The sequence below is a fragment of the Vespa mandarinia genome, chromosome 6 (assembly GCF_050613455.1).
Source record: "Vespa mandarinia isolate Hongniang chromosome 6, ASM5061345v1, whole genome shotgun sequence".
Classification (NCBI taxonomy): domain Eukaryota; kingdom Metazoa; phylum Arthropoda; class Insecta; order Hymenoptera; family Vespidae; genus Vespa; species Vespa mandarinia.
This window is the reverse complement of record NC_140815.1, coordinates 1,777,501-1,791,256: the sequence shown is the minus strand read 5'-3', so window position 1 is coordinate 1,791,256 and position 13,756 is coordinate 1,777,501. Positions and strand designations below refer to the sequence as shown.

General features: G+C 35.9%; 1 protein-coding gene across 11 annotated transcripts in view; it reads right to left on the bottom strand.

The window, feature by feature from the left end:
* Positions 1-13,756, bottom strand: part of dati (zinc finger protein datilografo) — a 91,871-nt gene that overhangs the window by 26,707 nt on the left and 51,408 nt on the right. For 9 of the 11 annotated variants that reach the window (XM_035864661.2, XM_085657867.1, XM_085657872.1 and 6 more), the window contains one exon: positions 7,164-7,357. In XM_035864661.2, the coding sequence (XP_035720554.1) occupies positions 7,164-7,357 (194 nt within the window). The remainder of the gene's footprint in view (positions 1-7,163; positions 7,358-13,756) is intronic. The other 2 variants (XM_085657865.1, XM_085657869.1) reach the window with 1 other exon arrangement.

Here is a 13,756-nt window from a genome sequence, read left to right as displayed (position 1 = left end):
CCGCAGACGCGCGAATCTCAATATCATTTTTTTACGTTACTTGGAATTCAATCTTTTTTCTCCGTTTTGGAATTCATTTTTTTTATATTTTTTTTTTTTTTTTTTTTTTTTTAAGCCAGTTGACGAGAAAAAAGGATCGAATTTTATGAGGTAGGGTTTATATAGAATATTTAAATTCCAGTTTGTTTTATTTTCAATGGTCCTCGCTAAAACGATGTTTTTAATTCTGTTATTATTACTTCATGCAATTTTTTATTCTTTTTATCGACGTTCATTCATGTTTTACTTCTTCGTTCTTACTATTTAGTTTCGTTAAAATCTTATTCGCGGAAAATCTTTTTCGAACAGAATCGTGGAAAAGTTGTTTCTTCTCTCTAAAAGACGAATTTTTCTCAAGAGTAGGAAAAGGTCGACAGTAATTTGTACTCCTACGAAAGACCGTCCCACTTTTCTATTTTAACGGTACAAAAAAGAAGAAAAAAAGAAAAAAGAAAGGAAGAGAGAGAGAGAGAGAGAGAGAGAGAGAGAGAAAGAGAGAGACAAAGAGCGAAGATCCTTCTGGAGATTCGCCAGGCAACGATGTTTACCGCCGTAGAAGGCTAAAGTGGAGCTTCTAAAGAGGTGAGTTTCGAGCTTGCTTGCTTAATTGGAAAACCGAGCGGACGTTAAGGACCGACGATTAACTACCCTTATCGAAGTGTCGAAGAAGACGTGGGTATATCGTTTGAATTTTATTTTCTGGGAAACCAACAAAAGAATGATCCTTTTTATCCTTATTCTTTATTTTCTTCTCTCTTTTTTTTTTCTTTTATTTTCTTTTTTTTTTAACCTGAGATTTACGTTCAATAATGCTTCATTATCATGTATCAGTATCAGTATGATGTGAAGTGTGAATAGAAAAAAGAAACGAAAAAAGAAAATACGTCGATAAAAATAAAAAAAAAAGAGGTAACATCACTCCCTAATAGATATCAAGGTTAAACCGATAATTTACGTGCTATGCAAATCGTTTAAACGACCGAGTTAATCAATTTATGCAACGCTTTTCCAGACTCGCGCGTAAGTACGTTTTTTATCTTTTTTCTTTTTTTTCTTTTTTTTTTGTTTCTCTCTTCGTCCGAATTAATTCACCTGTTGCTACGAGCTTCGGTATTAATGATTGATCGGCTTTCGTTTAAAATATTTATCGAGAATGATAGGTAAAAATAAGTCTAGCTTGGCGGTAATAATGAAAATCAAACGGTAAAATATAAACCACACATACGAGTGTGATAAGCGTGGTCGAAACGCGCAGATTGAAAGGGTTGAAATTACAGTTCAAAAGGTATGATTCCCGTGGGTATTCCCATCGGTGAGATCGTTTTACCTTTAATCGTCATTACGGGGTATTTCGACGATAAGGGACAAAGGAAAAGCCGTATCTAATGGCGAATAATTCGGATCGACGTTACATCAACGTTAATACGAGCATATTCACATTGACATCTGCATATGCATATGCATTTTCCTTTAATGTTACCATACATATGGTAGATCTTGTTCGCGAACTAATTGTTTTTATTTATTTATTTATTTTTTTTTTTACAGAACCATTCCGTGTCGCTAAACGACTAAGAGAATACTACGAGCAATAAAAAAGAGTGTGAGGGTGTGAGTGAGGTAGAGCTAGTAAAAGAAAAATCTGAGAAACTAAACGATTACGATCGTCAAGAGATTTTCGGTGAGTTTGCAGTAACAGAGTAGTAGTACTCGCCGCGAGAGAAAATAAATCTAATGGCTAACGAGTTTTTACCGAGCTACGCGCTGGGGGCAATTAAGAAAGGAGGAGGTAGGGTGCGAGCTAGGTGAGTCAGAGAAAAAGGGTCTCGTTCTCGCTCTCTCTCTCTTTCTCTCTCTCTCTCTCCCTCTCTTTCTTTCTCTCTGTCTTTCTTTCTCTTTCTCTTTTTCTTACTTTTTCTGTTTGCCCGTGTTTTCCCAGGGAACAGGGGGAATCTGCCGTGTTACACGACATTCAACCTTTGTACCGCTAAACTACGGATAAATACTAAGGTTCCGTGACAGTGGACTCCGAGACTCCGAGGATAAAAAAGAAATAAAAGAACCTACGACGAAAGGGATGACTTTCTTATTTCTTTTTATTTTTTTTTCTTTATTTTCTATTTTTTATTTTTTATTTTCTTATTGTCCCGTCGATACCGTTCTCTGTCATAATATCGCACTTAGAAAAAAGTTAAGACGTTACTTTATGAAAGTAATTCCATCGTCGTTTGTATTACTCTTTTATGTATGTGTACATCCAATCTTATTTTAAGACATCGTTTTTTATGCCGTTTCCCGATAGATATTTTGCAATATGTCTTCGCGTGGCGCGTATACACAACCACAGACATATACATACACATACACAGGTGCGTATCAGCCTATTGGATACTTGCCCGCAATGTAAAAATAACAACAAAAATCCACGTCGTTGAGTTTATTTTGATCTCGTCCTGGTTTTTCGAGCGTTAACAGATACGCTCGTCGGATGTTCTTCTTTCGTGTAATCGCTTCGATAACTTTCGAATATATTTATGTGTGAACATTGAAAAAAAAAAGGAAGAAAAAAGAAAAGAAGAAACATCGAACGGACGATCAACGAAAGAAAAGAGAAAACGAACAAAAAAAAAAGAGAAAAAAGGACCGTAAACTACGTTAACGTATTTGCTATGATCGATCCAATCAGGTTCGAGATCGGTTTGACTTCGAAGGAGGAGAATCGTTGATCCATGACGATTTACATATACAGATAGATTAATACCTGCATACATTCGTAGATATATACATATATATATATATATATATGAACTTACGTACATACATGTGTAAATGAAGGAACAATGATCGCAATGAAGGAAACGCTCGGATGACTACGCTTTCTCTAAGATCCGCCCCTGTCTGACGGTGAACGGGGAGGTTGGGGGGGAGAGGTATGATGGGAGGTACAAAAAGGGGGATGAGTGTCGAAGAGAATAAAGGAAGGAGGAAAAGTGGAAAGAAAGTGGGATGGAGGTGAAGAGGGAATGGGGGAGTAAGAGGGGGAGGATGTGTGTAGGTACCGTAGTCGAGAGCTTTCATGCCCGGAGTAATACCGCCGATCCGTACTCTCTATAATACATTTACGCTTCGGCCTATTATAATATTATGCTCGGAGTGTATTGTCTTTCCTTTTCCAGGGATAATGTTTCGCCGACACGCCAAGTTACGAGCTACCGGCGTAACTCTTTCGTTTCTCTTTCCACGATCATCCCTTTCCATCCTCCCACTCCCCTCTCCATCCTTTCCTCTCCTATCAACCTCACACAACCCCGTCGTCCTCTCTTTCTTTCTCCCTAGTCGGCAGTTTTATTTTCTTTTATTTTCAAAACCGTTTGCTTTGTTTCGATTTCACCGACACTCAACGAGATTGCATTGAGAAACACAATCTCGCTTAAACACAATCACGATGTAGGTTCGCACGTATAACGTAGGAAGTAGAATCGAGTACCGGTATATTTCTAATATAGTGATAGAAGGTGTGTTTTCTTTTTTTTTTTTTTCTTTTTTTTTTTCTTTTCTTTTCTTTAAATGACATTTTTGTTTCCTAATATGACGCGTTTTTAGCATGTACGGTATAAAAATTTATGGGGTGAAAAACAGGATATTCTTAAATGCTAATCGGGTAATATTTCTTTTCTGTAATGGCATTAGATTAATCGTATTTTATTTATAGCGTTAATGATAATATCTGGTATATTACGTTGAGATAATTATTCTTTTTCTTTCTTTCAACTACCCATATGTAACGATTACTTGCAGCATCTAATTCAACAAGTTCACTTTTATCTTTTGTCTTTTCTTTTTTCTTTTTTGCTTCGAAGGATTCAACTTTTAGCGATTTATGTTTAGTGTGGTCCTTCGTTATGATTCTCTTCGCTTCTTCTTTCGTCAACCTTCTTTTTAGGTCATATATTTTCTCTCTCTCTCTCTCTCTCTCTCCCTCTATCTTTCTTTTTCTATCTCTTTGCGTTTCTTTCTCTCTGAAACTTTATCTTTTCTTTTTTTCTTTTTCCTTTTTTTTTTAAACAACCAGCCATTAGATATCAGAGTCTTCGTCCGACGGAACGAAGTGACTCGAAATAGCGAAAACAATTTCAAGAAATCTGCCCCGGCGAAAATTCGATTAGCCGCGGAAGATGGGCTCGAGTTCTCCATTTGTTTCGTTTCGTTTCGTTTCGTTTTATTTCCAACGGGCGAACTCCGTTTCTGTCGCGTTGGCGGCTTTTAATTACTCCTCCGTACTCTTGCAAGATCATCTACGTTCGCTCGTTCGTCCGTTCCTTCTTCTTCATCTTTTTCTTCATCTTCTCATGTTCTTTCTCTTCTTCTTCTTCTTCTTCTTCTTCTTCTTCTTCTTTACGAATCTTTTTTCTTCTTCTCCTTTTTTTCTCGTTATCTTATCGACGAAAACGTTTAACTACTTTCAGATCGGCTATTCTATCGAGTTCTTGTTTGTTATTTTCTTTTAGGTTGTAACAGTAACACGAGTATTATTCTCGGAAGAAGGAAGAAAACGATAAAGCCGTCTAGTACGATCGTGAAAAAGGAAGTCGGTACTCTGGACTAGTTGGGAAAAAGTGGAATCATATTTTACGCGCATCACTGTGAGCGTCCTACTCGTCGAACAATGACGGAACATCGTGTCAATGGATAGGATCGCAAGAAACACGTTTAGATACTGTTCGTTCGCGCTACACGTCGAAGTAATCCTACCAAGACCTTACCAGGAAGAACGAGAACTCGTCTTGTATACGTAGGCTACCTTGCTATCTCGTGCTCGACAACGGCTAAAAAAAGAGACGGAGTATAAAAAAGAAGCAGCTCGTAATAGCCCTTTAATAGCGGAGTACTTTCGTATCGCCTTATTTTCCTTCGCCGTATACTATCCTGTTTTACCCTTTTTTCCATGATGGTAAAGAAAGAAAGGAAAAAAAAAAATAAAAAATAAAAAAAGAAAATAAAAAAAAAAAGAGAGAGAGAGATAGGGAGAGGAAAGAAAGAAAAAAGAAAAACGATAGGCGGATGGGTGGGTTCGCCGACGCGACTTTACCGGAGATTTATCGAGGCCGTGCCTGAAGGGACTAGGTGGGATCACCACTAGCCCCTTCCTTAACCATGGATTAGCTTTCAATTAGAGCATCCCGATGAGAGCTGGGCGTTAAAAAGAAGAATATTTATTGGCGTGGGAAGAACGACGTACGAGAGGTATTTTATAGTCGAAGGAAAATTTCCCTTTTGTGTTACGTGTTTGACGTAAGTTTTTTCTTTACTAAATTCCCAGATTAGTAAATGATGTAATTATGACAAAAATTGTGTACCTACCAAAGTTATATATATATATATATATATATATATATATGTACATAAAAATGTACATGTTACACATATATGTACATAAAAAAAAAACTTATTCTTTTGTTGATATTATATTTGATCTAAATCATCGCCGAGTGTTCTTCTCTTAAGGATTATAAAGAAAAAAAAAAAGAAAAAAATGAATAAATAGAAAAATTAAAAAAAGAAGGAAAAAAAGAAACGAAAAAAGAAAATTTGTCGAACAACAAAATAAGATCGGTCGTAGGAAAAGTACTCTTATCTCGTTGGTAGCAACAACGATCCGGTTGTGAACGCTACGTTCTATAAATAGAAGGAAAGAAGGAGAGAAAAAGAGAGAAAGAGAGAGAGAGAGAGAGAGAGAGAGAGAGACTGTTAGGAGCCCGATGTAATTGGTATCGGCAAAAAGTTTCACCGTACACAGCAGTTCAGCTCCTCCTTGCGACGGAAGCTGAGAGGAAAAGGAGAAGGCATAGACCTCTTCCTTTACCTCATCCTCCTTCTCTTCCTCTTTCTCCTCTATCCCTCTTCCCCTTTTCTCTCGTACTTTCAACAGATGCCTTCCCACGTTTTTTCGACGAGACATGTGCCCGACGCGCGCTTTCAAAGGGTTGAGAAAGTTACTAGCCCAGCTCGACCTTACTCGACGTATCAAGTGAAAGAGAAATCGATTCGCATGTTTCATTGGAAATCCTTTGCGAAAGGACTAAATTCGAAAATCGATTTTGTTCTCGCGGTTATATACACACACACACACACATATATATCTCCATCGTATAATAGTAGACATACATATACATATGTATGTACATATACATAAACAGACTCGGTCCAATCAAAACGTTAGGGTAAATCGAAACGTTCGTTCTTCCTCTTTACGAAACGAACGAGAACACCCTTCGTCGTCTTTACGATGCGTTTCATTCAACCCTTTCGCATCGAAGGGCGTCGAAGGGTAGAAACTTGATGTGGTTTTTTGCTTCCATTTTTTTCCTTATCTCATCTTCTCTCTCTCTCTCTCTCTCTTTCGATAGTATATAGGGCCTTCGGCAATGTAACCGTCATAATTTCAGAACGTTTTATCGTTAACAGACTGTTGAACAATCTTCGAGGGTTGGAAGGCATATTCCAATCCAAATGAAGTATTAAAAATATTTCTCGACGAATCTATATATTATATTTTTGTTGCAACATATCCGAAGCTCTCTACATTGAAATTATTAGACCGAAACCAAAGCAAAGCGAAGCGTTTTCGATATATTATATTTAATAAAAGCGAGAAATATTGTAAGCTAAGATATAGATAAAAGTTTAGCGATTTTCTGGGGAATACCTAAATGATTAATGAAAATCGAAAATTATAGGATCGATTTAAGACGATCCAATGATGACTAAGAAAGATATAACATTTTATTATGACCTTTTAATTTATTCGATCTATAATAACGTATTGATTCAATGAAAGCGTGACCCACCACCGTGTATGTGTAATCTGATTACGTGCGTGCCTTGGACGCGTGCTTTTCTCGATTAAGATATAAGAATAGAAGGAAGATTAAAAAAATGGAAAGATATAACGAATGATAGAGTATATACGAAATAGCCAAAGAGAAGAGATTATCGTTCATTACGAGTTCACGCGTTTCAACGATCGACCTTCGTCTTTCTCGAATCCATGGGCAGCGGCCCCAGCCCATTATCTCTTTAAAATAGCGATAATGCATGTGTTGGACGTCGGATTTGGTACATACATGACTGACCTTCGACGTATGGGTACGGAGGCTGGACTCCGTGGCGAAGCCCTTCCCGCAGATGTTGCAGTGGAACGGCCGGTTCTTCGCCCTTTCCACCTGGGCATCGTGATTCCGAAGATGTTGCTGAAGGTTCGATAGTTGGATGAAAGCCCGTCCGCAGTCCGGTAAATGGCACTTGTACGGTCGTTCACCTGTGAACAAATTTCGATTGTCGAATGTTAGAAAAATTAATTTTTCTTTTCAAAATTATGATTTATTTATTTTTTTCTTCTTTCTTTTTCTTCTTCTTTTTTCTTTTTTTTTTTTTTTTTTTTTTTTTTATTGTTGTTCTTGCTACACGCACAGACACGCACACTTTCACACGATTGATATCATTGAAATTGATTTTAATGAAAAGAATTAATTTTTTTTTTTATGGTTCCCCTAAAAACAGTCGATAATTACGAACAACGTGTAAAAACCAATATAGCTTAACGTGTGCCACGAAAATGTTCATCCTTCGGTCGATTAGCAAGGGAAAGAAAGTGAATCGTTGATGGCGCGCCAAGCGAAGAGGGTACTACGAAAGCACTCGAGCGAATCGTCTAAGCATTAGAAGTAACGAGCTTTAGTTAGAATTCGTGCTCTCGCGACAGACCGACCGACTGCCGAATCGGAATTGTTTCGGGTATTTGCTTATCGATAGTAGTAGTCATGTTCGAGAGAACGAATTTCGATGAGATTGCATACGATAGATGATACGTGGGATAGACAGTTCGTCGATGAGTGCTTTTCACGCTACGTATCGTCGGTTAAATACTATTTTACGTATATATCTAATACATATATACATACATATATGTGTAAGTTTATGTGTGTGTATTTATTAGAAGAGTGCATTGGATCTTCGATGGTCAATTTTATCGAACGACAAAATTTTAAAGATTCATTTTCAATTTTGAATTTTATATAGTTTATTCGTTTAGGATAAAAATCTTTCAAGAACATTTGGAAAAATTTATATTAGTAAAACGTTACATTCCCTCATTTTTCTTAATTAATATACGTACGAGAAAGATAGACAGAATTAGACAGAGGAAAAGAGGGAGAGAGAGAAAAACGAATTTCATCTATATTTTTACGCTTCGTATTTTTATTCATTAACACTTTAGCAACACAATTTATATATTTCGCGGATAAAGTACCATACCTATGAGGGTGTCATAATGTGTGCTCGTAATTTCCGCGGTCCAAAAAAAAAAAGAGACGCGTGTAAATATGGGCGTGTGTACAGAATAGTAAACCGTGAAAATAAATTCAGACATTAAATCGTCCTATCAGTATACCTCGTATTTTTTCTTTTTTTTTCTTTTTTTTCTTTTTTTTTTTCCGCCGGCATGCAACAGGTATCAGCATCCACGTCTATCGGCGAGTAAAGGAAAAGTTTTGTCTCCCGTTCGGCATTCCGGCCGTTTAAATCGAGTGCCTTTGATTTTTTCTTCCTCCCCTCTCTCTCCACCTTTCTACCCCTTCCCTATCTCTCATTCCTCGTACATTGAAAGATTCTTTTTTCTTTTTTCTTTTTGCTTTCTTTTATTTTTCTCATTCTTCTGTACGATTGTTACGAACGACGATATTTCTTTTCGAAAGGGCAAAAGAAAAAAAAAAAGAAAAAGAAAAAGAAGAAAAAAGAAATCGTTTGTAATGCTTTCGTTACGTTCTTTCATTGAACGCATTATCACGCATTCGTGACCGATCAAGCGAATAAACGAGATTGGCTTAATTTCAGTTAAGTTTTTCTTTTTTGATCCATTAAATTCTTTCACTTTTATATTGTGCCGTAAGTGCGTAAGGCTAAGAGCAAAGAAAAAAATTGTCTGATCAAAATCAAAGATGTTAACGATTCGATTATTTTTATACAAAACGGGTCAGGAAAAACCTTCGAAGAATTTTATGAAGTTTCTTAAAAAAAAAAAAAAAAAAAAAAAAAGAAAAAAAGAAAAAGAAAAAGAAAAAGAGAAGAGAAAAAAGAAAAAAGATTACAAGGAAAAAGTAAAAGAAACCAAAGAAATTTCGTATATTCTTAAATAAATAAGTAAATTTTTTGAACGACTGATTTAGCATTTAAATATTTTGGAACATCAAAAAAATTTAAATATTTTCGTTCATTTTCTTTGTCTGTCAATCAGTCAGCCATTGAAAAGTCAGTCAGCTTTATCTTGGCCTCCTAATTTTTCTTCTTCTTTCCTTTCGGGAAAGCCTTTATTCTAATTCCCACGGGCTATTGGCTGAATTGAACTTTTATTAATATCGACATTCTTCCCTGAGCTTTTTCACCCCCAGGCACTTGATCGTTTTTGCTCTTCACTCGCTATCCTCTCTCTCTTTCTCTCTCTCCCCCCTCTTTCCCCTCTCTCTTTCTCTGTCTTTCTCTTCTCGATCGGTCGGTCGGTCATCTCTGTCTCTGTCTGACACGCGAGCGCTTCTTCGACGAGGATTCATCTTTTATTCAGTCGCGTGATTCATCGAAGAATTCCATTATATCTAATTTAATAAAAATAACCTGTAGTGAAAGCGCAGGGAGATACTTGTTCGATCTTTCGTTTTTTTCTTTCTTTTTCTTTATCTCTTTCTCTCTTTCTTATATTCTTTCTTTCTTTCTTTGGCCTCCTTATTTTTTCCTTGTAATCTTTTTCTCTTTACTCTTTTCTTTTTTCTCATCTTTTTTTCTTTGATCCAAGATCTTTTATAAGACTCTTCATTTTTTTTTCAGAGCGCTTCGACACACTATATTTCACTATACACACTATATTGCAGAGATTACGTTAAATGATAAGGATTTCGTTTTTCAAAACGCATAACACGTAATTTGCATCGTTCGTATGTTAGGTACGTAATGTTTAAATTCAAATATATTATATTGTATATAACGTGAACGATATAAAATGATACAGAAAATGATAACGAATGATTTACGATCGCACAAAATAGAAATGCATTTTGAATGCGCTACTTTATTGAAATTTCTACGATTCATTTAATAATCTGTTCACTTGGTAGCTAGAGGGTTGGATTGGGGTAGAGGAGGAGGGAGGGGGCTGGAGTATACTCCGTTATGCGTAATCGCATGTAATTAAGAGATACATGGATCTTTTTAAATTGATTTTTTTTTTCAGGTATTTAATTATTCTCGATAATTATTATAGTGATGCAATATTCGATAAGTTTATGCTTTTTTATAGCTAACGGAAGAAGCAGATGGCTGTACGTAATAGTTCCTTTTGTCTAAATCGACTTATAAGGCCAATGTTCTCTCTCTTGTATAAAACTATAATGGATATATAATAAGCTGTAATAAAGTTGTAGTTAAATGGTTACAACGTTACTATTTACTTTCTCAGTTCTACTTTTTCTTTTTTTGCTTTCCTTTTTTTTCTGCTTGTAAAAAACGCTTGCCTTTTTGCTTTCCTTTTTTTTTCTGTTTGTAAAAAACGCTTGCCTTTTTGCTTTCCTTTTTTTTTCTGTTTGTAAAAAAACGCTTGCCTTTTTGCTTTCCTTTTTTTTTCTGTTTGTAAAAAACGTCATTGTTGCTTTTTCTTCTTTTCTTTTTGTTTTTGTTTTCCATTTTCTTCTTTCTCTTCTGATTGAACGCCCACAAAGTAAGTACATTATGTAATGCGACATAAAGTAAATAAAAATGTTATATTTCGGTTATAACAGATACTAATAACAAATTACTCTTTAATTTTTATTTTTATTAAACACCGCGTAGAATTCCAACGTTCATAATTCCTATGTTCTTCTTTTTCCTTTTTACGTGCTTCCCGTTTAGCGTTCCCCAAGTGTAATTGTGTTTTATTCGCGGAATTCAAAGAACGATATCGAAAGAAAAGGAAAGATACAGCGTTATACGGTTCTATAGATACGCATTTCTTCTACGCGGACGTTCGCTTTATTGCCTGTTCTTTCTTTCAAGGCCGTATGTTTTCCTTCCACGATGCAATTAAAATCGAATTAATATGTGGCTACGAATACGATGGGGGAAAGTGGGTGGTTTCTTATTGTTGCCCGCTAATTACCGGTTGAAACGTTTATTTGTAAAGCAATAAATGCGTCTCTACATGTCTACGCTCATGTGTAAGTACATTATATTTGGCCCTTTTTTATTCATTCTTCTGTGCGTGTCTCGTTCCATCTTTCTCTATTTCTCTCTCTCTCTCTCTCTCTCTCTCTCTCTCTCTCTCTCTCTTTCTCTCTAATTTTTTTTCTTTTTCTTTTTTATTTTTTACCAGATAATATGTTATATACAAAATAAAATATCTCGTTGGAATCGTCTTACGGGGAACGAGTCTTAATGTTTTTTTTTTCTCGTATTTTTATATTATCTATGGTACGAGCTAGCAACGCGACGTTATCGGTTATCGACGAATATCTATGTACATATCTACATAACCTTGACGAAAATTTAAAACTAAAATATTATGGGAGAAACGTGCGACAAATTTCATTGAAAATTATGAAAAGGATATAGTAATTAACGTATAACGAAATTTCGAATATCTGAATAATATTTTTAATCGGCTTGTTTAATCGATATTACCTACTATTCGCGCAATAAACGCCGTTAAAACAAGCGATTAATTATCAATCGACCTGATGCCACGTAACATTTGCCGCTTTTTTCTCTCTCTCTTTTCGGTTTTTTTTTTTTTTCAACATCAATCGAACTTCTATAATCATGTTTAACCGTTTGTTGTGCCAACAAATTTATGTGATTTTCTCTTTTAACAGTAAGTAACCTGTTAATTTATTTCTCATCATTAATAATTCATATAACGTGTCACTCGTCACTAAACAACCAACTATCAATGTCGGTGATATAACACTTATTTTGTTATCTGTCATTCAAAATACAATGACGATTAAGATAATCCTCGTGTTCTTCGTAATTATCATGTTATGTTTTACTAAGTTACTGATAATAATAATGATAATAATAAAAAAAATAAAAGAAGAAGAGAAATGAAACAAAGCTAAAAGAAAAAAAGAATCACTCTAAATACTTGATCGCAAAAATGGAGTAGAAAAAGTAAAACTTTTCTATTCTTCGCTTCTACCATTTAATTTTTTTATGGAAATAGGAAAAACTTCATTTCGTTGAGAAAAGGAAACAATTCCCTTCTTTAATAATACCTTCTTCCTTCTGATAATAATTGGTGTTGCCGCATGCGGGAAGAGAGAGAGAGAGAGAGAGAGAGAGGGATACGAAGAATTATGATGAAATTTAAAATCTTGCGTGCCAACCGGAAGGACGAGACTAAGAAGGGGCGAGGGGTAAGGGTGAGGGGAAGGGAAGATGAGGGGAAGTAGGTGGCGCCGATGTTGCCACGTAAAAGGGTCTCTATCCCAACCCTTTGAGACCCTTTGTCGAGGAATAAGAATTACGAATTGTAAAGAAGTTTTGATGAATCGGTGCACTCGACCGGACACATTCGCCCTCACGTTCGCCCTGTAGCTTTTACTTGCTCGCCTAGCTACCTTTTCGACCATTTTTCAATTTTCACGCACGCGAAAGCACGGACAAAGCATTACAACAATACATTTGTAATGATAGCGATGATACAGAACTTTAATCATTGAAATCTTCGTATTGTTTTTATTTTATTTCGAGATAAAAGATTTAAATTTAAATAATATCATATATAAATATGTGATCCTATTGAGTATTTTATTTCATTATTTCATAGAATATGTGTGTCATTATGTGGATAAAAAAAGGTATCGGTCAACGAGCATTATCTAATTTTCACGGTTGATTTCGTTATGATCTGCATTCCTTTCGACGTAGTTTTATACGTAACATTATTGCATTTCCGGTCGTCTTTTCGAACGGGATATCAAATGACACTGACAGGATGTTAAAGTTGTTTTTCTCTTAGATAAGATATATATATATATATATATATATATATATATGTCTTCAGGTATCTTTATTTATTTAACTTCGATATGTTTCGTCATGATAATTTTTCAATCAATCGATAGAGCCATGACTTTATAAAAAATCCGATTAATTTTTCCTCTCTCTCTCTCTCTCTCTCTCTCTCTCTCTCTCTCTCTCTCTTTCTACTACTCCGCATCATTCACGTTCACATTGGGTTTTGACAGATCGCGTTAATAGCTTGACGCGACGAGAAGTGTTCAAAATGATCAAATTGCCAAAGTTAAGCTCGAATTTTTATTTCTTCTTCCTTGTTTTTTTCTCATTTTTTTTTGTTTTGTTTTTCCCCGTGATAGAAGAAAATTTAGCCACTTTTTCTCGTCGTCAACCTCTCTGACCACTCGTCAAAATCACCGGGATTGCAAAAAGTAGGTAGAAAGCACGGAAAGCCGGCACGTGGTTGGACGTGTGAGTAGGAAACAGGCTGGATTCGCCACCCTCCAACGTTCTTCCATGCACTCTCCCTACTCTCTCTCTCTCTCTTCCCCTCTGGCCACCCGTTTGTTCGTTCGTTCGTCCGCCCGCTTGCCACCCCTTCACTCTTCACCGTCTCTTTCCTTCGTTCGTTCACTTCGCTCGACTCTCCCACTTCGTCCGTGGAAACAACCAC